The 26173-nt window shown below is 37.4% G+C and overlaps 1 protein-coding gene across 11 annotated transcripts in view; it reads right to left on the reverse strand.

Annotated features, from left to right (window-relative positions):
- The window catches only part of MAPKAP1 (MAPK associated protein 1), a 154569-nt gene that overhangs the window by 127084 nt on the left and 1312 nt on the right, over positions 1 to 26173 (reverse strand). For all 11 annotated transcript variants that reach the window (XR_010593586.1, XR_010593585.1, XR_010593584.1 and 8 more), the window contains exons 2-3: positions 10062 to 10389; positions 3921 to 4010 (exon numbers count right to left, since the gene is read on the reverse strand). Coding sequence is in view for 6 of the 11 variants with exons in the window: in XM_008172297.4 (XP_008170519.1) it covers positions 3921 to 4010; positions 10062 to 10320 (349 nt within the window). In the remaining 5 variants the exon portion in view is untranslated. The remainder of the gene's footprint in view (positions 1 to 3920; positions 4011 to 10061; positions 10390 to 26173) is intronic.

Raw genomic sequence — 26173 nt, forward strand, 5'->3', positions numbered from 1 at the left:
ATAGATTAGAGCAAGATATAAATTAATCCAGAAGAGCATGATTAAATCTTGTCTTTAATTATGGGAACTTAAACCCCATAACGTATTCTGTTTGTACAACAGGCTTGTTTTAGTTTTTAAAAATTCTTATTTGCCATTATGTTAGAGTAGTGCTGTGAGCTGTAATTTCTTGTGCCTTTGGAAAACAGTCTCCTGGAGTTCTGTATAATGATTTCATTGGTTCAACTGAGAAAGCAGGTGTTTTACTTGCTTGTGTGTTTCTTAGGCCTTGGCTACACTGGCGGTGTACAGCGCTGCAACTTGCTGCGCTCAGGGGCTTTCTCAGTTGAACCAATGGGATATAAAAATGTTATTAAAGCTAAGGTTAAGAAAAGAGCGTCTGTACATCTGGGTATAGTGCTTAGATTATCCACAAATACAAAGTTTTTAAAGTCGTAAGATACATATAGTGCATAATCAGCAATAACCCAAATTTAGGTGAATACATTTAAGAATACAGTTTAGATACAGGGGAGTCGCATCTTATGCGGGGGTTAGGTTCTAAAGTCAGCGCGTAAGGTGAAAATCGCGTATAGTCAAACGCTCATTGAGTGGAATGGCGGGCGGAATCGCCCACACTACAGGTACAGTATTTAAATTGCTATTTTTCTCTTTTTTGTTTTGTTTTGCCGAGCACGTATAGTTAGAATTGTGTAAGTTAAATGCGCCTATGATGCGACTCCACTGCACAAAATTTTAGCCATCTGGAAACTGACGATTTTGAAGCCTACTTTCCCTTTGACACCAGATGATGAAACACAAACACAGTATTTGTCTTTCTGAACTGCGCTGTGTGGTGAATATATACTTTGAGAGCTCTGTGGACATCCAAAATATGCCACAGTTTCATTTTGGGATGCAAGGAGCTGGCCAGGAGGATGGAAGGACAATTTTCTGTGCTCAACAGAGCCTGGTATGAAGACAGAGTTGATTCTGAGTACCACTTTATCTTTATGAAAGGTACAGTACTAAGGTTACTGGGAAAAAAACTCCCAATTCTCACCCTGAGGGCTGAATTGACTGCTATCAACAAGACCACTGTAATGGTTAGAAAATGAGACACCTTCAGGAGTGGTTCAAATGGAGGGTCTGTAATGGCCCTGGGAACCAGGTTAAGATCCCAAGAAAGAACTTTGGGTGCTTCAGGAGGATGTAGAAGAAATGCTGTTCTCAAAAAATGTTGGACATTTGGGTAGGAAGAAATTCACTACTTCCCTGCTTCACTAAGGATGCTAGACAAAGCAGCAACTTGACCTCTGACTGTTGAAATGCCAGGCCCAGTCCGAGTCAATCTTGAAGAAATTCAAGAATCCATGGTACTGAGGTAGATGTAGTAGTAAGGCTTTTGTCCTAGAACCAAAACGTAAACCTCAAGCAGGCCCCTAAATAGACAGACTGAGTTAGTAGATTTCTTTTTGGAAGCTAAAAGTATGGACATTTCCTCTTAGGAATAACCCAGGAGCTGGAGACGACAACCTGATGCTTTCCCAATCTTTTAGGTGTGGCTAGAATTCCTTACCATACCACTACTCCTTCCCAGGATGCATGAGAAGGGATATATAGCTATAGCATGTCTAGGGCATCTGCAGACTTCATACTCGTAGTTTACTATGCTCAGTACACTCTTGCCTGAAAGAGACTATCCTCTGTGGGAGGGTTTTTGTTTTGTTTTTTAAATACATATTTGACTATTAAGTCTCTAACTCTGGCCTCCTTTTCCTAATGAGGAAGAATTCCCTGTGTGGATGTTCAGGCCCTGCTAATAATTGATAGGTTTGGTCCACCTCCAAGGCTGCATGGAGCAGAGACCCCTCCAGTGTCTTAGATCTGTGGTCCAGGAATGAGACAACAGAACTAGCTGGAATAAAGCAAGAGCTTGGGAATCTATTGTCCATTTCAATGCACAGAAACATCAAGCAATATGGTTAGGGACAAGAAACAAGAAGAAAGGATTATATCGTCAGTGGTCAAAAGCTACAAAACACTGAGCAGAAGGACTTGGAGGTTATGGAAGATTAAACTTTAAAACCTTCAATATAATGCTTAACAGAGTAAAAAGGCAAAAACATTTTAGGATGCATTAACAGAGGTATCAAACATATGCTGTAACTCTGTATAGGGGATTAGTGCAACCATGTTTGGAATCCTGTGAGCAGGTCTGTTCACTCTCGTATGCAAAAGATATTATAGAACTGGAGAAGGTCCTACAAAGGGCAGCCAGAAAAATACAGGGACCTAGGCACAGAGATTATGTAGAGATCACATTAAGATATATACAAATTTTGAAAGAAGCAGGCATGATAGACCATACAAGATTTTCAGAGTTTGTGTCAAATACAACAGAAACAAACATCAGTTTATGCTAGAAAATAAAATAATTGGCATGGAATTTTTTACATTCCATACGTTACCATTTAAGCACCACAGTATAGCAATAAGAAATGCTAAATTATAAATTACAAAAGGAAGTAATAGGTATTTACAGGGAAAATATTAGTTCTAACTACTGGCTCCAAGAAAAGATAAAAACCTCAAATGGCATTTCTGGCTTCATTTCATTCTAAAGTTTCCTGAGTTCATATGCTTAAGCAGAGCTACATTAAAAGCAAGAGCCATCTTTCAATAACATTAATGGTTTGAAGAAGTGAGGGAAGAGTGAGTTTAGAAGCCCCAAAAGCTTAAAACCACATGAAGACAAAAGTAATATTTTCATAATACTTCTCTTATGCTTTTTTCCCCCTTAAGCTTTCCTCCTTACCTAGAAAACTGACTGAGAGGACTTTTAAAATTTGTAAATATAACCTTTAAAAAAATATTTCACCCCACACACATTCATCCATAACATCCAAGGCCACTTGAAATAGGTCATGCATCATATCACTTGTTTGAAAATAGTGGTCTTCCATTTGCAAGGTAAAAAGAACAGGAGTACTTGTGGCACCTTAGAGACTAACAAATTTATTAGAGCATAAGCTTTCGTGGGCTACAGCCCACTTCTTCGGCTGTAGCCCACGAAAGCTTATGCTCCAATAAATTTGTTAGTCTCTAAGGTGCCACAAGTACTCCTGTTCTTTTTGCGGATACAGATTAACACGGCTGCTACTCTGAAATTTGGAAGGTAGATACTCTAATCAACTTTGATCGGTTGCAAGGAGAGTGTCAAGGCTTGTCAGTTATTTGTTTTGTTAAACACCACCTCCCATGCAAAAAATTGCAGAACACAATTTCACTGTCTTTGATGTTTATTCATCAAGCTAAGAGGAGCCTCAGGGTATGTCTACTCTACAAGTACTAGAGCGGCACAGCTGTCACGCTGCAGCTATGCTGCTGTAGTGTAGACACTTGCTACATCACTGGAAGGGGATTTTACATCTCTGTAGTAAATCCACTCAAGAGGCAGTAGCTAGGTTGATGGGAGTATTCTTCTGTCGACTTAGTTGAGTTTATACCAGGGCTTAGGCTGGCTTAACTACATCTCTCATAGGTTGAATTTTTCACATCACTGAGCAAATTAGATCGGTTGACCTAAATTTTATGTGTAGACACAAGATAAACAGTGATGTTACAAACTGCCAAGATCTGCAAGCACTGTATTAACAATGTTTCTTAAAACACCCTAATTTATTTAAACTTCAATCAACTACAGTAGCTTGATTTCTTGATTTTTCTTTAATCAATGTAAATCAATAGAAGTGGGCATGTGGTGGTTGAAAACTATGGGGAAAACACAGGTCAGAATAGGAGGTGGTCAGAATCCTTCACAATATTTCCTCTGTGTTTTGGAAGTTTTTAAGTGAGGTTTATAAACTGAAAATTCTGTAAATGAATATTAAGTAAACTCAACAATTAAAAATATAAAGAAAATAGATGTTTCTTTTTACCTGAACAAGAAGCATTTCTCTCTTTCCACTGAACGTTTTTGCATTTTATTTGATTTTGTCTCTCTTTTCGTAGTCGTTCTAGTCTCTGAGCTTGAAAAGAAATATTATTACTATAAGTTTGTCAATGGAAGTTTACTATAAACAAAGACATAATTAACTACCTTTATATGAATAAAGATGTTTTATACCGCATATGTAGGAGGGAAAGTCATAAAATTTTAAAGGTGGCACCCCTGAAAAGCAAATACCAACAAAAACATGAAAGTGTTCTTGATTTATAATTGAAATTAGAGGATATAAAACATTAATAGAGATCATAAAGATAGTATTAACATGGAAGAGAATAATAAAATGTGAAAACTTCTGTGATTAATATGACATTTCATTATATAAATCATTAATAACGGTCTTAAAGGAATTTTAATGCACAAATGAACTCAAGTGAATATTACATTACAGGAATAAAATTACTGTTATGAATTACTCTACCCGTTTCAAAAATTAAAGATAAATGAACTCAGACTAGACTATTAAAGTTTTAAATATAAAATCCTTTATCTAAAAATCATGAAAATTATAAAATGTCAAAGCTATATAAATTAGCATAGCTTTTTCTTCAGTGTGCTGAAACAGTTTATAGGTAGTAAAATAAATGATTTGTATCTTCACAACATTAGTCAAATCTTAAAATGAATATAATATTTCTTTACATATTTTGATTCCATCTCCAAAATAGGGCTTGAAAATAAGGCTCAAACAGTTAAAATATCAAGCAACTCGGACTCCCAGATCTCCTCTTTCCTGAAATTCACTTATTGTTAACACCAGATTTATCTCAGGAGACAAACTGTCAACTAAATAATCTGGTAGAAGCTACCCCGAGAAACCAACCACCAGAAATAATCACTGCAGTAAACTCACCATTACCAGTAAGAAAGTAAACTAGATGGGCAAGTAGAAGTAAAAATTTTGGTCATTTGAGAAAACACAATTTGCTGGATATATTAACAATTTTGATGTATTGTGATCATTTATTAACTAAAATGGCCTCTTAAAGGAGATTTTAAAATACTAAATTACTCTGACAATTCCTGTACACTTTCACCAATAAAAAAAAATACACTGATAAATACATTCTATCCCTTCTTTATACTTAGAGCTGCATTCAAGATGCAAATGTTGGCTCAGCAGTCAAACATTTTATCAAGTATCAGAACTCTTAGCCAAAGCATTGATTTAAAAAGTTGTTGATACTTTACTTATAATATCTAAAAAAGTAACTGACTAAAGTGTGAAAGAGTACCGGAAACATCTCTGCCTGTAACTGTAAACATGAAGCAAGATGTTCTTCCATTGTGAGAGTTTAGTTTTAAAAACTGAAGCCATTTTCTTCTAATTTATTATTCTACCTATAGTTCTAAATCAATTTTTTATTTGGGCCACATTAAGCATCACTCTCTCAAAACCTCCTCTCCTCCAAAGAGAAATATAAAATCTCTCTGGTAAATATAGCTATATTTGGAATAGCTTTTTCAGTTTTTTAAATTATCTTCTGGTTTCCCTAAAACCAATGGGAAAGGGAAGAAATGGGGAAACCAGGAAACGTAGCATTTCTTTTAATATTGCTGTAATTAATAACAGGTCAATTTCTTACATAAGGGAAGCTACTCGTCCAAGTGCCTGGGGCCCTTCTAAGGGCAAATGCATCACTTTAAGCCCTGACATGCCCCTCTGTGGGGAGAGGGCAGGGTGGCTATGTATTAAAGAGGGTTTTGCGCCATCCTCTTAAGACCTGCAGTGTGCCCATGAACTGCAGTGAACGAATTCCATCTTCCCGAATGGAATCTTCCATCTTTGTGGGATTCCTCTCACAAAGCCTTAGTAATTTGGCTTTGTGTCAGCAAGGGTTAATTTTATCTTAAAAGAACAAATGGAGATATGTGCAATTATTCCATCTCAATGCAATTCCTCTATCAGTTGGTTCCAAATTATCATTCATCGCATGATTGTACTACAGCCACTCCAAATTACATGGAATTATCAGTATCTATTAGAAGTCTGAATTATTTAAGGTTCATTCTCATAAACGTATTAGTATGCAAGCATTCAGTGTCAAAAATTTCACTGACCATATGTAGTTCTGTTTCCATTAAATATTAAGGGCTAAATGAGCCTTTGCTGCTAGCCCTGAGTTTGGGAGAGAAGTAATTTGCTACAGCCCTTTACTAGGTGTAGCATACTCGCCCCCTCCTTTGCTCTGGCTAATAATCTCTGTGGGCTGGCAAACATTTTTTTTTGTGGGAGAAAAGATGGGAAACCAAATATCTGTGCTCTCCCTACCTATCTGCCATGGAAGAGAGAAATACTAGGCTGACAAGCCCCTATGCTCCCCACAATGCCTGGACCCATGGTCTGGCAAGCCCTAGCATGGCTGCACAAGGCGTCTTACTTCATTTTAAACCTTGCATCCTGAGATGACTTTCAAGATTTTTCAACTTTTCAAAGTTTTAGGCCTTAAATTAAACCTACTTTAAAATGTAACCTGATATGTATGAGTGCTCAATAGCCACTATTTCTGTAGGACCTACAACAATGTGTTGATTCTCCACTGCAGCAGTAAAACACATTTTGTTCCAGTGCTTGTCAGACATCAGCTGTGCATGGATAAGTTACTAAGGCTATATAATTAAGGGGCTTTTGGAAAAAAAAACTGAATTCAACTCTATCCAAACCAAAAGAAGTAAATGACAACTCAAGTGGGAATTCTTTTAAAAAAGTCTCTTAGTGGGTATTAAAACCATAGAAAGGAAACATGAGATCATATACTCAAAAAACATTTGCCACTATCTGCTGGAATAAACAACTATATCACCTACTCTATTCCAATGTAAAGTGCCTCAACTATGCTACAAGGAACACACACAAAATCTACTGTCCTTTATTAGAAAGAATAAATATTCAAACTAACAGATCTGAACTTGTGTAGATAACAAAAATAATCTTATGGCTCAATAAGATGGCTGAAGTTCCTTAGTTAAGACTATGTTTCACACTTAAAGAAGGGATTCAATCACTTTGTTCTATATATTTGTTCTTACAGGACCTACTCTAAGTACAGAATACATTTTCTAAGAATTTACAAGTAAATCTGTTAATTAGTTTAAGAATTACAATTCATTAGAATATTGGTCCTTTAAGATACTTAGTGCTTTAAGATCTGGTGCCAGAGCATGTTTTCTCCCAAATTATCTTAACAGTGAATAACATAATGCCGACTCTTCCAACTTTCCACATAGGCAAATCTCAATGAAATCTCACGCAATGGCTACAATTTTTTTTTTATGATTAACGGTTATTTTTGTCATTTTTCTTCATAAATGAAAGTTTCTTCTTCAGCAGAGCTGAAGAATGATGTTATATGACGGAGAAGTCCACAAAAAACTGCTTTCTTTCAAAATGGCTGACACCTCTGATTACTCTTAATAGAACTGAGGTCAGAGATGCAGAGCTAAGATGCTCTGCTTCGAAATAGCCACTGCATACCATTGTTTACAATGGGAATGAAGACAAGTGGCCTCAGGGAAGTTGGTGACCCTAACAGAATAGAAATTTTTACATTTATGCAATAACCTCCCCATAAAAGGAAGTTTCTAACTCCAGGAGGTTAATAGTTTATTTATGCCTTGATGCATGAAGATTTATATGCCCTTGTACTTTTTTTATTCTACCTAACCAAACTGTGCATGTTATATAAACATCTGATCCTTTTTTGATTCCTGTGAAGCTCTTGAATTTGATATTTTCTGGTACTGAGCACTTTAGGCTAATTAATTTACTATGTGTCTTGTGTAAAAAGGTTTTATTCTTTTTAAAATTGTTGCTTCCAATATTTTTGGATGCCTCTTGTTCTTGTATTATGAGAAAGGGTAAATAAAACTGACCAATTTACTTTCTCTATATCATTCATTGTTTTAGGTCATGAGCTATGTAGGTCTTAACTGTGCCAATGTACACCAGAGAACAAGATGAGGGAGGTTTAAGAGAAGGAGAAAAGAAAAAAACTGGCATCAGCTTGGCTCCCCACTGGACTGGACAATTGTTTTAAAACCGGCCACTGGTTTTAACTGGGAAGTTAAATGGTTTCAGATTAGAATTTAATTTAGCTTCTTTTTATCTACCCACGCTGTAAAATTATCTGTCCGTACCACTTTTTGCAGCATTCCCACAACACTTTGAACTTTCCTTCTCCACTTTCTTATCCTGTAACAACAACTGAATTGAACTAACCTCTCAAAGAAAATGCCATGAAGTCTGGCACATTAAGCTTTTCACCCTGCTACATGGAAATCAGTTTTAGCTAGTCCTAGGACTCAAAACTGTATTCATGGACCTTATTTCCAAATTTAGTGAGATGCCTTAATTATACTGAATCAATGCTATTAATTATTTTTTACAACTTTTGACAATACATTACCTTTTTAAAAGTATCTTAAGATACTTATTACTGTACGTCACTTTTCTGGGTAGGTAGAATCTAGTTAAATTTACTTCTGAGCTGTAGGTGGTGGTGTATTACCTGCAGAAAAATTATTTCAGAAATGTATGTTCCTACAAGGAAAGAGAGATGATCTTCCTACTTCAAGCCTTCAACACTTGAGCATTTCAGCACAGAACCTTCCTTGGAGGCTGTGTATACCAACTCCCACATCCCCCTACTGCAAAAGGACAGAAGAGGGATGTTTTCTCCCTATTAACAAAAACTAAGCAATTAGTATATACCAAAAAGGTAAATATATTTAAATTAGCATATTTTGAGAGCTCAAATCCTAACTCAGATTTTTGTAATACTGTAGATATAAGACAGTAGAAGTCAAAGATGAAAAAGTAAGATGGAACACTGAGTCTGTCTTTCTTCAAATGAAGAATTTAATTCCCCTCCAGGTAAAGGATATATCAGGCTATTAATTTGACAATATGTTTGATAGTATATATTCCTTGCCCGTTAAACCTCCCATTTGCTGATCTGTTAGAGCATCATCAGGGAAAAAATTGTTAAACTTTTATAGCAAGAGCCCAGCTAAAGTTCTGTTACAGAATTAAAAGCCAACTTGAACATGGTGACTGGACCTTGGTACTACACTGTTGGCACTACAAAATCATCTGTTGTTCTGAAGTTTCATGATAAAAGCCCATAGAGCAGCTGACCTGTCATGACGCACATTGTCAGCATTCACTGTGAATATCCCGGTCTAAGACTCCTAACATTAAACATACAGGGTTTGAAAAATGTAACATGTTACTGTGGCATGCAGTTTTTAAAGACACCTGCTCTGTTAGCCTAGTTCTATGCACTCAGCAGTTTTATGACTCAAAATTAATTACGATCAACATTCTGCAAACACCTCACTCAAGTTTTCCTCAAGAAAAATACGAAGTATAAATGTATCACATATACTTCTGTACTTTGTTTCCTTCCATTTCCATCCCTCCCTCACTCCTCCAACACTATGTATGTCTTCTTTTTGTTGCACGTTCTCTCATGCCTCCCCTGTCCTGTTCTCTCTTCAGTGGACTCTGTTACTCCGGTTTTCTTGTCCATCTACTAACCCCTTTCTTCCTATACTCAGTTGTTTCATTGTTTTTAATACTTTGGTCCAGAATGACTGGGTCTGGTGCTCCACTAGTAGGTACTACTCAAAACGTAGGTATCCTCACAAAAAAAGTACCTGACTTTGTGTACTTAAACAATAAGAATTTCAAGGCCGGATAGTGGAATTTTGGTATTTTGATGGTTTCTTTACAACAATATTTTCTAAAACTTTATTTTTTTGTAATAAAACTGACAACTTCAAAGTTCTTCTACACACTGATTTGGTACACTGGAGTAAAAAAAATCAACTAAAAATCAGTTTATAGTGCACAAAAGAAACTGGCCCAATATGTATTTCTTTTTCTGAAAGAGACCTATTTGCCTAGCTAAATATTACAAAAGAAAGGTTTGACAAATAAGTAGCTACTTGTGTTCTGACAACTGGTCCAAGCAAGTCAAGTTAGCCTTTTGTACGACGTTCTAACAGGTATGTTGTTGTTGCTGGTTTTCTGTTTTGTTTTGGGGTGGGTTTTTTTGCAAATAGAATTTACCTGTATTTGATCGTCTTCTAATACCGAAGTCCCAGCTTGAGGTAATATCAACTGATTGGGAATATACATAACCCTGAGTCTCTCCATTGCTTCCCTGTGTTTCCGAACCACTGTCTCCAGTCACTGAAGAAGGATTGAATTTCTCTAGGTCAACATCATGATCTATCAGGACCATTTCACACATCCCTGTGTCATCACTGGTCACATGTGACTGCCGAATATGAGCCAATATAATTGCTGGGTTATCCAGGAAGGCCATCCTGTCGACAACTCCACCACTTTAGTATGCTATCTTCTTCTCTCCATGCTGCTCCATGGATAAACTTACCTGGAAACATAAAATATACAGCACTTTAAGAAAAACAGAGTGATTAATGTTTACTCTGGGATGTTTTTGTCACATCCAAAACTGGCATTAAGTATTAGTTAACTAAGTTTTATGCACTGAATTACTTTAATTTCATTCTGACATGGTACAACCATTTACATAGTGAGTATCTGTAAAAGTGGCAACCATTTATCCTGGGGGACTGTTTGAATTCAAAAAGTTAACCTAATTAAATAAAATGTGCACTCCCAAACTAGTAATTAACACAAAACAAATGATTGCTATAAGGTACAATACACCTACCTATTACACCCAGGAGGAAGTTTCCTTTATACATTCAACATCTCCCCTCTTCTCCCTTCTCTTCCTTTAATACTTTCAGTCCCCCACTCTCATCTAATTGATAACATCAGCCACTATGTATTTGTCTTTCACTCACCCCCTACAATAATCCTTTATTTCCATTCCTCTTCCTCTGATGCTGTCTTCCTCCTACCCTCCTCTGCATACTGCCTCTTCAATACTTGATTTTTGCACCCCTTAAAGTCCTCCTGAGATGATCTCTTAAATTTACCGGCCAGCTGGATGATTGCACCCCCTCTCTCTCACCCCTTCTCTCTGTGCTCTCAGCTCCCTCCAAGCCTCTGAGTTCAGCTCTTCACGCCGACTGCTACCACCTACATGACTTATTGTTGAAAAGTTGGTGCAGCAGTCATAAAATGCATGCTAAAGCAATGATGCACTGAACACCATTTCTTCATTCAGCAAAGACTTCTTCAGCAGGAAACTAATAATTAGACCTAAAAATTAAGGCATAGGTTTAAAGAGGGAACTTTCTTTAATCCCAAACGTGCATCCTACCAACTGAACTCCAGTTTTTCCATTTCCAGGAGAAACTTTTAAAAAAAGAGAAGAAAAGGTTTGCATCTCGGGACAGAACATTTAACTCGCACTGCTGCTCAATGGAGTTTGTTAGAGGACCCTTAGTGTAACACCTGAAGAATACTATGGTCATATACCACAAGTGTCCAAGCTCTTTAGTATTTAACTACAGCAATTTGCACTTTCATAGCACTGCTTAACAAAATTAACAAATATTTACCAAACTCTGTGAGGTAAGTTATCTGAATTTTACATGTAGCAAAAATGGAGGCATAGTTTCTAGCCTATAGCTACCACCATGGCAGAGCAAGAAACTGAACCCAGGACCTGAAACTTTAAATTGTTGTGGTTTATATGTTAGACAGCCCTGCCTATCACAAATGCATGGCTGAAACATTCCCACTGCCAGAAAAAAAATGATTCAAAACAACTATAGAACTCCAGGGATTAAATAAGCATATTGCGGGTAGATGACAACTTCTCATTATCATTGCATTCTGCAAGAACTTCTTCAAGAAAGAAAAAGAAATTTCCCAGAAAGAACTGAGAAAAAAAGGATGTCAAACCCAACTAAGTACATTCCCACAGAACTAGAGTTAAAGATTGCAATTTGAGCCTTCCCTAATAGCCTGTCACAGCCCAGAATGCAGGGAAGCATCAGCAAGTTCACCTCAATGGGAATGGCAAATCCACACCCCATTTCACTTTATTCCTCAGAAACTAGCATCCCGGAGATCCCTCACTAGGCACCAACAGATTTGGCATCAGGATATCATGAATATTTGTATTAAACTAGGGTTACCAGATAGCAACTGTGAAAAAACAGGACGGGGGTAGGGGGTAATAGGCGTTTATATAAGAAAAAGTCCCAAAAAATGGGACTGTCCCTTTAAAAATGGGCATCTGGTCACCCTATATTAAACAGAAAGAAGCAAAAGTAGAACTTAACTTCAACAGTGACAGCCATATACAGTTAATAATGGTGGAAAGAAAGTCAAAGTTATAGAGGTGTCCTGCAAGCATCATACTATGGGAATTTGATCACTAATCTCTCCCCCATAAAAAACCCTCAAATGTGAGAATCCAACAACACAAGTTACATAATCTTTACCAATCTTTACCGTTAATTGTTCTCTCTCTCTCCCGTTCTCCACCTTGTCTGTTGTCATTTCTTGTCTATGCTCTTTGATGGAGAGATTGTGTCTTTTTTTTGGGGGGGGGGGGGGTTAAAATCCCATGCAAATTCATAGCAATGCATAAATATTAAGTAATAGTCCCACCACCATGCAGGACCTCAGCAAAAGAATGGGAGAGAAGAAATCCAGCATTCCATTTGTTAAAAATATACCTCTTAAAGAATAATTCACCTTCTACCACAACAAGTTTTAATAAGTTACATTAACAGTGTCTAGCTGTTTTCTGGCAACTTTTATTAAATTACAATTATGCATGTCTAGACAGATTACTTTAATTAGAAAAATAAATTGTCTGTCCCGTAAAGATTTCTCACTGTCTCCTAAAAATGAAAGACCATAAGGCACGTGTCCCTTTGCTGTAATTTGCCAGCTGACGGCCTTTAAGTAATAACCAGCAGGCTTTGACCTCAGGAGTACAGACAACTAAGTACAGTACATGGATATTTAAAACGGAAATGTCTCCCAGGTTGTGTACTGAGATTGTTCTTTAAATATAATTATTTGCACCTCACTTAGTACTGGAAAAGGCCCTGCTCACCTGCAAATGGTAAGAATTTGTTTAAACAAGCAGCCGCCTTAGGCTTCTAAAAGGTCTGCAAACTCCCAATCAAAAATTACTGCTGCCCCATCAATGTGTCATATAAATGTTGGCATGTTAATTGTGTATTTATAAGATTGTTAATGGTTAGTTAATTTACCTCCCACACTATTATTGTACTTGAAATGATTTAATGTCTGCTGAGGGAGTTAACAACATGTAACAGCAGATGCGATATTTTTACCTTTCTACACTGTACCCCGACTTCGAGCTATTAACACTCAGCATGCTAAATTGCTCAGGTTTTCTTACAGTCTTACACATGCAATCACTTTGTCTATTGATAATTATGGGAAAATTCACAAGAAATTATGTGTTCAACTCTAGAGTTTAACCAAAAGAACCCCTTTTATTTCTAATTTTAGCAAAGGTACATTAAAACCCCTTCCATGCTAAAATGTATGTTAACTGGAAAGTCTTAAAAATTCCACCAAACTTCTCATTCAGACAATGTGAAGACGATTAATCAAGTCCTCATCCCCGTCACAGTATTTTAGCACTTGCCATCTAGATCATAATCAGTTCCCACTTTTGACAGAGGCAAAATATAATGCAATGTCATGATTCTGACATGAGGCACAAAGGCAAAGAAATTCAGGCAAACTTCTCAACTTTATAAACCTTTATATGAGAAACCTTAAATACAAATATTCCCACAGATTTCAATGAGACTAATCACAAGAGTATGGGTTTGCAGGATAGATTCATTAATTTACTTGGCTGTGGCAATGTATCAGAACTCACGTGCTCCTCAGACCCATGGTTGATTATTGCAACTCAATGTGTAATAGCGAGACATAAGAAAATATCAGGACACTGTCACTACTTCAGCAAAACACAAATTTTGTGTTTTTAAATCAAAACCTTAATGTTATTTTAGCATTTTGCACTTCACCGATACTGTTTTATTTAATGGTAGTATAATTTAGAGACAACGTTTATGTATATTCCATACAAAACATTAAAAATGTTACAGTTGTAGTAAGTCTACAAAGCCTACAAAACTGTAACTTTGCCCCCTTGGGTACGATAATAATTACATGATCATAAACTACTTATCCACAAAACCTTTACTTCGTTCAGTGTACAAGATGCACATTGCTCAGTGATGAGGCAGTTTCTTTTCTTTAACTTTATTGTTCAGTGTGTGACCCAATGTCCCACTCTGTGCACACCATCCAAGCTATGCACTGAACGAAGTTTCTCTTTCTCTCCAGGGTTCTCTATGGGTCTGATCATTGTAGTATTAAAGCACCTCACAAATCTTCATGAATTTATCCTCATACATTCCTGTGAAGTTAAGTAGTATCTTCATCATTTAACAGATGCAAAACTGAGCTACAAAGAGGCTGAGGGACTTACTCAAGGTTGCACAGGAAGTCTATGCAAAGTCAAGAATATAACTGATTCCTGTCTGATTCTTGGGTCTCAGTACACTGATTTTATCATAACAACGCTTCTTCCAGTAGACCACTGCTGCATTTATGACACAGCATGCTGTTTATACAGTGAATGAAATAAGGTTGCTTTGTACATCAGCCTCATTTATAACAGCATATACAAGGAGTAAGGCAGAATGCTCTGGATCCCAGACCAATTCACTGCACAACCCCCTCTCATTCAGTTGTCTAAAGTGTGCACAGAATGCGGCAGTGGTCCTGGGGGAAAAATGTTATGCAATCATATGTTTAAAACACAGTGTCTTAGTGCATACACAGGGATACATATATACAAAGGGATATATCTAAATTTGGGCTAGAAACTTTAATGTGTCACTTCCTGACTTCTGGGTGCTCTTGGCATCATAATGTTCTTTTAATATAATATTTTGTATTGAATTTCTGGTGGTATTTTTAAACAATGAAATTACTCAAAAATGCTACTATATTTACTTGACAGCAATAGAGATACCCTTCACTGCACAGTATATGTGCAATTGATGAGGTGAGAGTTCATGCCTCATTCCATCCTCACCTATATCATAAAAGAGAACACAGGAGCTCCTTGGAGGTGAAATAAGGCAGGGCTCTGAAGGGGTCATACGTCTTCCCATATGGTACTCCTTGAAAGTCCTACCTCCATTCATGCACACCTTCACAGATCATATTCCACAATCCTGTCTTTGAAACCTGAAATTCTATTCCATTGTTACACACCCACGTGCACATACAATGAAATCCTGAGACATGTATTCCACTCATTTTACATATGCGCACTATCAATTGAAGCTTGGGAGATAAAGCTAATGAGAGTTTAACATAATCCAGTGCATGCAACTTTTAAATCCTTATAACTCAGCCAGATCAAATCTAGTTTTCAGTGGCCATCTACAATGTCAGGAATACAACCCCACAACATTCCAATGTTCCACTGCTGCCTCCAGAAGTTTCGAGCTATTCAGAGGAAACCAAAATAATTTTCTTAGTGAAAAACTTAATTGTTTGCATTTTCCATGCTCGATGTGACATTCAGAAAAATTTGCTCTTGGACTTCTCAAATACCAAATTTCAGCCAAAGTGGTAAAACTCTGAGAAAGCCGTAAGCAACTAAAAATGACCTATTATAATGGAAACATTTAGGTATCCTCAACTATAGAGGTCACTGCTTGTACTGCCTGTAAGCACCTGCTTTTACTCCTAAGAATGCAAGAGCACTAAATTACTTTGAAATATTATGCAACGTGAAAAATAATAATTTTGTAATACAAAGTTCCACAGGAACCAATGGGATAAGTGTACCATTAATGTCAAAAGATCTTTGCAGAGTGAAGCACATAGAGAACTAATGATAACCCTAGTTGCAGAATAATTATGTTTATACAGGACATTGTCAAAAAAAAAAGTAGGTAACAATTCTTATTAGAAAATATTATTTCTACTATCATAAACAGTTAGCTTACCCTAAAATTAAATACTAAGGAGCCAGTTTTTGTGTTTGCACTAAGGTTGGACTTATTAATATCAATATAAAAGTATTAAAGAGCCAATTTCGCATAGCATTGTAACATATGATGTCTCCACAACCATAAAATATTGCATCTAACATACTGTTAGGGAGAAAGTGTAGGGCTGTTGATTTACAGATATGAATAGAAACTAGTTATGGAATAACACTGCAGACACCTCTAGAAGCTACAGCAAAACTAAATAACTTTTCAATTTCTCCATCAAAGCACTTTCTGTTCCCATTTTAAGGAAGGCAGAATAATAACTATCAACAGAGAGCTAGTCTGTACCATAATCAGGAAATCCTGAAAAACGTTTACTATTTATGCTGCAGTCCACCACAAACCAAAATCTGTTCTGTCAAAAGTCTCTCTTTTGGTGGGGAAAAAAATTAAATTTAAAATTTTGCCACTGCCGTAACAAATTCCAATACAAGATCCAAACTGATGTGATTTGAAGTTTACACATGATAAACTAAGATTTATATCCATCATAAAATATTCTGATAAGCACAACACTGAACAGCAAATGTTTTTATAAAATACATGTGTGCACTTGCCCGATCCCCCACCCCTAAGCTAAAGCTCCTCTGCTCGATCAGGACTATTACCTGAATTTGATACCACCTACTTAATTACACAATTCTTTTTTAAAACAGCAAAAGGATGGAAAGTTTGCATGTCTTGTTAAAGCACTGAGAAATTTAAAGATACATAACTACAAATACCCATTTACAATAGTTTATAATGAAAACACTGAGAGATCCTCAACTAATGCAGTTTTATCAGGCCCCAAGATAAACTAGTGTAATATCCCTGGGCAAGAGAATAGCTAATTACAAAATATATCCAGATTTGAAATTTTTCTCTTTTATTCTAAAAATGTTAACGAAATGTCGGTTTCTAAATAAAGTATATTTGTAACAGAATTATGTATTTATTTAGATATCTGTTTAGGAGATACTAAATGTATTATGGGTCAAACAGACCTCAGACTCCAAAGCTAAGTTGTACAGAGACGTAAGGCTCACATCTCAAGGATTTTCTTAAGTCCAGGGTATAGAGATTTCTGAGACCAAAAAAAGCACTCTCAAGCTATCGGTACTGTCAACCCCATCTTCAAATATAAGTCAGATCCCACTAAAGGAGGAGATTTGCTTCAAATGTACATGATATATATATTTCTGAATTATTTTTATTTGTATTCTAAGATGGAGCCTTTAAGACTCAAGTTTGACCAAGACATGCAGGTGAACGAATAAAAGACATATGGGATGAATTTAAGACACAACTTTATTAATTTTACACTTGGTAGTTGTGCAACATGCCCACCTGCTGTTTTTACATACCGGGAACTGGTTGCAGTGCAGGTTATTGGGCTCCATTCACACCATAACTCAAGGTAGACCCTCCACCGCCTACCCTGCAATGCAGCTCAACAGCGAAACCTCTCTCTTTTCTCCCTACTGCGGGGCATGGTGTCGTAGAGGCCACCAAGCTGGTGGGCACCTCAGTCCACAAAAACTTCAGGTCTCCCCCCTCATATAACTGCAAGTTCCACCAGCCAAAAGCCCAGGTCTCATTTACCACTGGGAGCTGGCCCTTTGAGCCTTTACCTGCATTGGATACTGGCCGCAAGTTGCAATGAGTTAACAGTTTAACCTTCCTTACTCAAAACGTTTAAATCCTATTGCATTCAACCCAACTGAAACTCTATAATGCTGTGAGGAAGGCAAACAAAGCAAAACAAAAAGCAAACCACCAGACCTCTTGCCAATTTGGCCCAACAGGAAAAATTCCTTCCAGATCCCAAAAGAGACATCAGTCAGATCCACAGCATCATAAAAAAACCCACAGGTCCTATGCTACAACTAAAGGGCTGGAGGGTGGAGCAACTAACCAGAACAAGGGGATTTTGAAAAGCCTGGGTAAATTTAAACCAGTGGGGGTAGGATGTTGGGGAGCATCCTGGACTCATCCTCCTGCCCCAGCCAAAGGAGAAACAGAGGACTGGGAAAGGGGGTGGGGTCATGTGGCAGCCACCATCTTACCACACATGCGCTCTGGGCTATTCTCTCGCCACCGACCCCACGTTACATTCCCAGCCATCTGGTCAGAATCCTCTACCCCTGTGAATGCAGTGAGGGGATATTTCGAGCTTCTCTCTGCAAACCTGAGGGCTAGAAACTCCCCCCTCTCCCCCAATGCAAACTGAAATTCCCATATAAACACGTGACTAGCAGCTGGGGGCTTTGAGAAAAAATATCAAATATCATGGCAGCTGGCAACACTGAATTATGGTAAAATGAGTTTTCCTTTCCCTTCCTCTGAGCTCTGTGTGGCTACGAACCCTTCTGAGGGTGAATGCCATGAGAATTCCCCATCTATATGGCTGCACAAATAGTCGGCTGACATTATGGTCACCCTCCCCACCTAACCCCTGGTTTTCTCAATATCTCCCTGCTCCCACAGGAAGACTTACTCTCCAGTGACCTATGCAAGATAAATTACTTTTAAAATTAAATTGAATGTATATCTGGGATTAGACAAAGCATCAGGGCAATGGTCTGATGTCAGGGTAGCCAGGTTTGTTGTGAACATGTTTTTGGTGAGTTCTGAGAGCAGTAGCTCAGATGAGGATTTCATAGTAGCCAGAATAGATTTGCAAATTCACAGTTGGACTATTGAGATAACTGTACAGTTATCATGCAGTCCCCATGCCCTAAATGATTAAGGATTATTATTAGAAATTGTCATACGCTATGGTTGAAAAATAACCATACCATTTTTATTCAGACAAAAGCCTTAGACAGAGTACATAGCTCAATAGGACTGACAAATAAGTATACAGTTGCGGACCAGGAAATATTTTGAGTTCTGAGTGGATGGGACAACTCAATTTTAGTTCAATAGTTTAACAAATATGGTTATGCTGCAGTTAAACTTCCTAAATTGTCCATACAAAACCAGAATATTTGTGAAGACACAGCCAGTCCTTTAAAGTGTCACTTATCAAATAAATTTCTCGTGGTTTTAATATAATATGTTGTAATTGTCCATGTTTCAAGTTAAGTTAAAAGTAGTTTCAGATTCAACCCCAGCCACAGTCCTTCTGCCAATTTGTGATTTTCCTTTTTTTAAAAAAAAGTTTCTCTTTTGTTGTAAAAGTAAAATTGAACAGAGAAAAAAATGTTCTCTTTGTTCTGATTTGTTTTATGTTTCAATAATTGTAGGCAATTTTCAGACAGAAGGGTAATTTTTAAGTTGACTGTGTTCAATCATCAAGTAATAAAGAATTAGTCCCTATTAGATTTGAAAGGAAAAAAATCAAATTCGAAATATCACAGAACTTCTACAAAGTATGAAAGTATGCCATGTATATAAAACAATTCCTTCACTCTCAGAATGCAGCAGGCTGGAAGGAACAACACAATATTACATGATCGTAGGCCTGAGTCGTTCCTTGATCCCTAGACTTTAAAATCTCCATTTTACTGCAGCTTTTTAAAGTGATTTTAAAGGCCAACACAAAAAGAAAAAGATTAGTAAAGCAGAATTCATTTCCCCAACAGCACATTGGCTGAGGCAGGAAGGTGAGAACGCACTTCAATAGTTTATTGGTTCAGGTAATCCAAAATAATTTCACAGTGAATTCTCCCTCCACTTATGAAAAATCAGCGCGGGATACCTACTTTCTCACCAGTACAGGAACAACCTTTCCTCTTTATACTCTTCAGCCTCTGGTAAAAGTACCAAATTCAAATATTACAGCTCCCTATGATTATTCAAAAGACTTGAAAACTATACAGGATACATATAGTACTTGAATACTAGACAGAATCCTGTACGTGCTGGATAATGGAGAGGAGAATCACATATGAAAACTAAAAGTTAATGTTTCAAACACTCAGCTAAATTTAAGACTGAATATTTAGTTAGAAAAGCTGTCACTAATCCTTTGGTTACTATATTTTAAAAAGAACAGGAGTACTTGTGGCACCTTAGAGACTAATTTATTTGAGCATAAGCTTTCGTGGGCTACAGCCCCTTCATCGGATGCATAGAATGGAATTGTTCTTTTTGCAGATACAGACTAACACGGCTGCTACTCTGAAACCTATATTTTAACAAAATACCGTAATTAAAGGCACCATTTAAAGTAGTTTTAAAAGGTGAGCTTTCATGAGAGAAACTAGATTTTTTTAAAATATGATGCAAGTGCAACATTTATTAAAAATACACCTCTACCCCGATATAACGTGACCCGATATAACATGAATTTGAATATAACGCGGTAAAGCAGTGCTGGGGGGGACGGGCTGCGCACTCCAGCGGACCAAAGCAAGTTCGCTATAACGCGGTTTCACCTATAACGCGGTAAGATTTTTTGGCTCCCGAGGACAGCGTTCTATCGGGGTTGAGGTGTACCTTTAAAAATCCTTGCTAGCTTAGGAACATGTAAATCTGTTTTACATAAAATATTTTATTTCTGTATTTACTGACTGTTTGGAATTCTTCTATTTTTGCTGTCAGAGTAATCAGGATGCAAATTATACCAACTGAAATACTTTAAATATTTTATTTACTGTGTCATGGAGGTAGGGGGGTTTGGAGAGAAAGAAAATTGGAGCGCACATCCACATAACCTGCCTCCACTCTTTGTTTCTTGGTCTTGTCAAAGGTTCATTTGACTGTAAACAAACTGTTTCTTTGGTAAGCTGAGTTATCCCACCTCAAGATTTAAGCAAATAAATATGTATAAAAAATGCAGAGATTATAAATTAGAGCAGACAAATCTGTATCTAGACTCATGCCTGCAAAGAGCATTCTATCAATATAGTGAAATGCTAATCTCCTAATTAACAACCTAATTAGGTAATTATGGCTTTGCAGAGGGATGCCTAAATGAAATATGACAACATGGTCACCTCTTTATATGGCACCTGTGGGCCTTTTCAGCTGTCACTGCAAAGAGTGCAATATCAATTTGAACAGATGACAAAGTGTTGTCATTTTTCATTCTGATATTGTACTGAATGGTTTGGACAGAAGCAGTTTACAAAAGTGGCATCTTGTCTGGTTTTTGCCTAATCTAAATATGCTCAAACACTGCTTAATTTTGAACATTCATGATTATACTGAATTGTTTATATTGGCTACTACAGAAGTATAAGAGTACATACTCCACATTCACAAAGTTATCTAATCATACTGCGCTAGCCACATATGATGAAACCTTAAAGTACATGCTCATTAGGGTTGACAAGAACAGCAAAAACCTAGAGCACATTAGTTCATTTTGGCATTTAAAGACACAGGTTTTTTTGTTATTGTTTTAATTACAGCCCTTTGTAAACAGTATGTTCCAATTCTGTTTTTTAATCACTTTTTAAAAATTGCAACTTTTATTAATGATCAACACCCTTTTGCAGAACTTGAGGAAGGGTGGGTATTCAGCATCAACAAGACAGTGAAACTGACTATACTTTGACCATTGAAAAGCACTTCCGTAAACTGATTATTTTCCTTTATCATTCTTCAATTACAGTAATCTGAGGAGTTACTTGTAACGAAAGTAGGCACAACAGTTTTAGATGGTGCTGTTATTTTTCAAGTTGACACTGTCCTTTAACAATATTTGGAGATCCTCTAGACAGATATGCAAAATGCTTTGCAGACACTAACTAAGCCTCAGTGTTCCTTACATTAATGTATTATTATATCCCTTTGCAAAAGGGAAACTAAGGCACAAAAAGATGATGGGACTAGCCTAACAGTAAGTGGGAGGCAAAAAAATAAAAATAAAAATAAAAATAAAAGGAGCTAGGAGTCCTGACTCCTACTCTCCAACTAGAACACAAGGCTAAGCCATGATAGCTAATGATCATGATTTAAAAACATAAATAAATGTTATTTAAATCATGATTTTTGTACATTAAAATATTTTATATACCTGTTGCTAGTTCTTTACTTTCTTCCCATTTAATAGTCTTGAACTACTAGTGAATATTTTGTATTTTTTCTTTAATTTGCAAACTGTTAGCAGAATTTCAGATTTTACATGCAGATTTATTCTAATAAGTTTCACACTTACTATGCTGATCTGTGCTGAAAGAGACAAGTCCAGGGCCCCCAATAACCACCATTCTGTGAGAACAATAATCTCAAACATAGAATTGATAAGCATAGAGCCTGTGTTATATCTGCAGCCGCCTCCACCACCTTCCATTGCAGAGGCCTTGGGTGTTGGTAAACCCCACTCCTTCCTGTTCTCTGCTTGAGGCACATAATGGTTTAGTCTCCTGAAGACTGGGATATTTTAGTCTAATCCTTGTTATTGGGCTTAATTTAGGAGTAACTGAGTGGGGATTAGTGGCCTCTGTCGTGCAGTAGGTCAGACTAAAAAAGGTTTGCAAACTTAATTGCACCGTGACCCCCTTCTGACAACAAAATATACTACACAACCTCGGGGGTGGGAGTGGGGGGGAGGGGGCTGAGCCTACCTAAACCCCACAGCCCCAGATGATAGGGGGGCCAAAACCAAAGGGCTTCAGCCCCAGGCAAGGGGCCTGTAACCTGAGCACTGCCACCCAGGGCCGAAGCCCTCAGGCTTCGGCTTCAGCCCCGGGCCCTACCAAGACTAATGCCAGCCCTAGCGACCCCATTAAAATAAGAGTCGTGACCCACTTTGAGGTCTCGACCCACAGTTTGAGAACCACTGGACTAGATGGTCTGGTAGTCCTTTCTGGTCTTCAACTCTATAGGTATGACTACAAGCAACTAAAAACCTGCGGCTGGGTTGTGCCAGCTGACAGGGCTCAGGCTAACGGGATGTTTAATTGTAGTGTAGACGTTTGGGCTTGGGCGGGGGTGAGGTGGGAAGGTATTTGTGTGTACAAGTGATGGTGTTGTAACATTTACATAGTACACACTTCAGTCTAACCTACACTGGACAAAAAAGGAGAATCCAGAGTAGTACATGTTTCTCTTTGCCTGTACACCACTGAAAAAAATAAAATTAGATCTAAAAAAGTTTAGATCTCCATCAAAGTTCTTTGAAGAATTGTCAAGGGACTCAATTTGTAGACTATGATTTGCATTTTTCCTGAACAAACCTCACTATTCCTTGACAATGACCTGCAACTGGGTTCACCTGACAATGGCCCCCTCTAAAGATCTGACTGTAGGATTGGGGCTTGTATCTCTCATCTGCCTATGGTCCTTTCTAACAAAACTAAGGAGACAAACTTAATTGCCAGATAGTGGCAGAATCACATTAAGGACTGTTTACCAATTTTTCTTTGGTCGAGATACCTTATATCTGGAAGTAAATTTCATTTGGAATGTTTAACTGGTTTTCAACCACAAAATAACTGCTCCCTATCAGTCATAGTTTTATGGCTAGGTCTCTGTCACCACAGTATCACATTTCAATACTAAAAAATGTGATCCTAGAGAACTGAGAGGGACATTACCTCTAAAACACATTTTAAAGGTATAGTTCATTTTGTCTACATCAACAGTAAAAGCATATTCATAAATGTAGATTCCTGTTCCAAATACTGTAAATCTAGCTATGAATAAAACTAACTGCACTGCATACACTTAAAGGTAAAGAGATGATAAAATCCACAGTATGTAGGCAAGGTATATTACCAGAATTTAATCTCAACATTTTTCTATCACCACACTTTGTTCCAAATGCTGATTTTCTCCCCTCCCTTAAAAAAAAAAAAGTTACCTGCCAATTTCTCTCTCTGGTTCTAATCCTGTTTGCCTGTATCATTTCTACTTCCAAAGCTAGAACTGCTGTCATCCAAAATTAGATCTTGAACAGCTGCTCAGGATTTATTTTCTTCATTTTTATATTCCACAGTATTTACTTATAAAACAGGAGTTCATTCCAAAGCAAGTATTTTAGAAATCAAAATTTGTACCCATTTATATTAGACAAAATTAAACTGAATAAACTTTGGACAAGATAGACCATAACCATTTTTCTCTCCCATCACGACGGGAGTGGAAGTCCTTGCACCCCTTTATGACTTGTTTGCATATTCACAAAGAAAATGACTATTTAGATAATTGCCCTTTGGGCTCTATATCAAATGTAACCAGACAGATTCATAATTGTTTAACTGTAGCTATCTCTTCTTTCTCCTTTTAATTTTCAAAGCTCCCTAGCAATCTCTTTTTTCCTACTTCTTCCTCAATTTCTGAGATATTAGCCCAAGGCTTCTGAAAGGTCAGTGCCAAAGCATGTCTCAGTTTTTAAAAAATTGTGAACTAACTTTTGACAGGACTTCCTCTCAAAACACATGATGGAAACAGGTTATGGACGTGCTTCATATGATTAATTCTGGAGTGAAAAAATTGGGCTTATGGACAACACTGCACCAAGCAAAAGATGTGAACAAAAACATACCACAGACCAGCACCAGTAAAGACAGTTATTAGCAAATATTGAGGCCTTTTCAGTATATTCCTTGTTTTGAGAAAGCTTGCTAGCAGAGACACTGGGGAAATATCAAAATGCAGAATATCAAAGGGCTGGATTAGCCACACCTCTGATACATGGACTATATAGATCAGACAGACTGAAAGAATTGGTGTTAGTAAAATGTAGCACAGCAAACTTACTGCCATTATGAAAAGGTGATAATAGGAGTTCTTTGCATCAGCAGAACTGGGGGAAGGCTGTGAAGACTTTTTGCTTTTCTGCACTGAACACAGTGTTGATTTTTTTTTTAAATCAACTTGTTTCAGTTATTTAAGGTATCAAGGGCCCTTGGGCATTTGTCTTGTTCTTACACCCCAGAATTTCTGGCTTTGGAAAGTTTGTTTTATTGAAAATAACAAACAGATCCTTCTGACAAACACCTTAGTGATGAGATCTTTATTGTAAGGGCCACTCATACTCCTATACAAACACATTCCAAGAGAACCGAACTATTGAAAGTGAAACCTAGAGCAGACAGGCCACACAGCTGAAATAAACAGCTAGCGCAGGGGTTCTCAAACTGGGGGTCAGGATCCCTCGGAGTCACGAGGTTATTACATGGAGGATCGCAAACTGTCAGCCTCTACCTCAAACCCCGCTTTGCAACCAGCATTTATAATGGTGTTAAATATATAAAAAAGTGTTTTTAATTTATGAGGGGGGTCGCACTTAGAGGCTATGTGAAAGGGGTCACCAGTACAAAAGTTTGAGAACCACTGAGCTAAGGTAATCAACAGATTGTGTGTGACTATGAGAAGTAGTGACTCAAAGCTGGTTGTAATTCACACCTTTTGTTACTTCAGAGCAAATCTGTGTATAGACTCTTATTGTGGACTACATCAAAACAGTACACACTCAATCCAAAAGAAGTGTCAACACACAGATTTGTACTAAAATAATGGGAGGTTTTAATTACAACCAATTTAGTTATTTTGGTTCCAGTCTGTGTATAGACAGGACCGAAGTAAAAGGTAAGCTAAACTGAAAACAGTTTACTTGACAACTGTCTGAAAACTAAATGACAAGATGAACCATTTGGGGCATCCAGACTATGTTATTCCTGGTCTAGATGACAACCAGGGATGAGTTTAACAACACTAATACCAAACCTTACCTTTGTCTCAATCACAAAATATACCACCCTCTCTCCCACACTGGAATTCCTACAGTATATGAGCACTGCAGTTGGCTGGCAACCCTTCTCATGTGTGTCAGAAAACAAGGCAATGAATCAGCAAATAAGGAAGAATGGAATCACTTTAAAGGGTCACACTGCAAGCACCCTATACAACCAGAGTAGCATCTTGGAGACTGGGGATCCAAATCAAAGAAGCTCACGCAGCAGGAAAGTGATAATGTTAATATGAAATGGTAATAGCAGAACACAGAGGAATGTAACTTACTGTATTATCCCAGGACATCAGGTCCATTGTACTTGCTTATGGGAACCAGAAAATCAGTATCTGAGCCAAAGCCTGTCAACAGTATCTCAATTGCTATAACGTGCCTGAGTCCAGAGCTTTTGCCACATGCCCCAACAGATCATCACCTGTTTTCCCCTTTCAAATCAATTCTTAGAAGCCCATTTGAGCTACACTGTTTACCCCAACTATAGCTTCTTGTCCATTACCTCTACTATACTTATTTGTGCAATTTCAACGAAG

Source organism: Chrysemys picta, chromosome 18, assembly GCF_011386835.1.
Source record: "Chrysemys picta bellii isolate R12L10 chromosome 18, ASM1138683v2, whole genome shotgun sequence".
Classification (NCBI taxonomy): domain Eukaryota; kingdom Metazoa; phylum Chordata; order Testudines; family Emydidae; genus Chrysemys; species Chrysemys picta.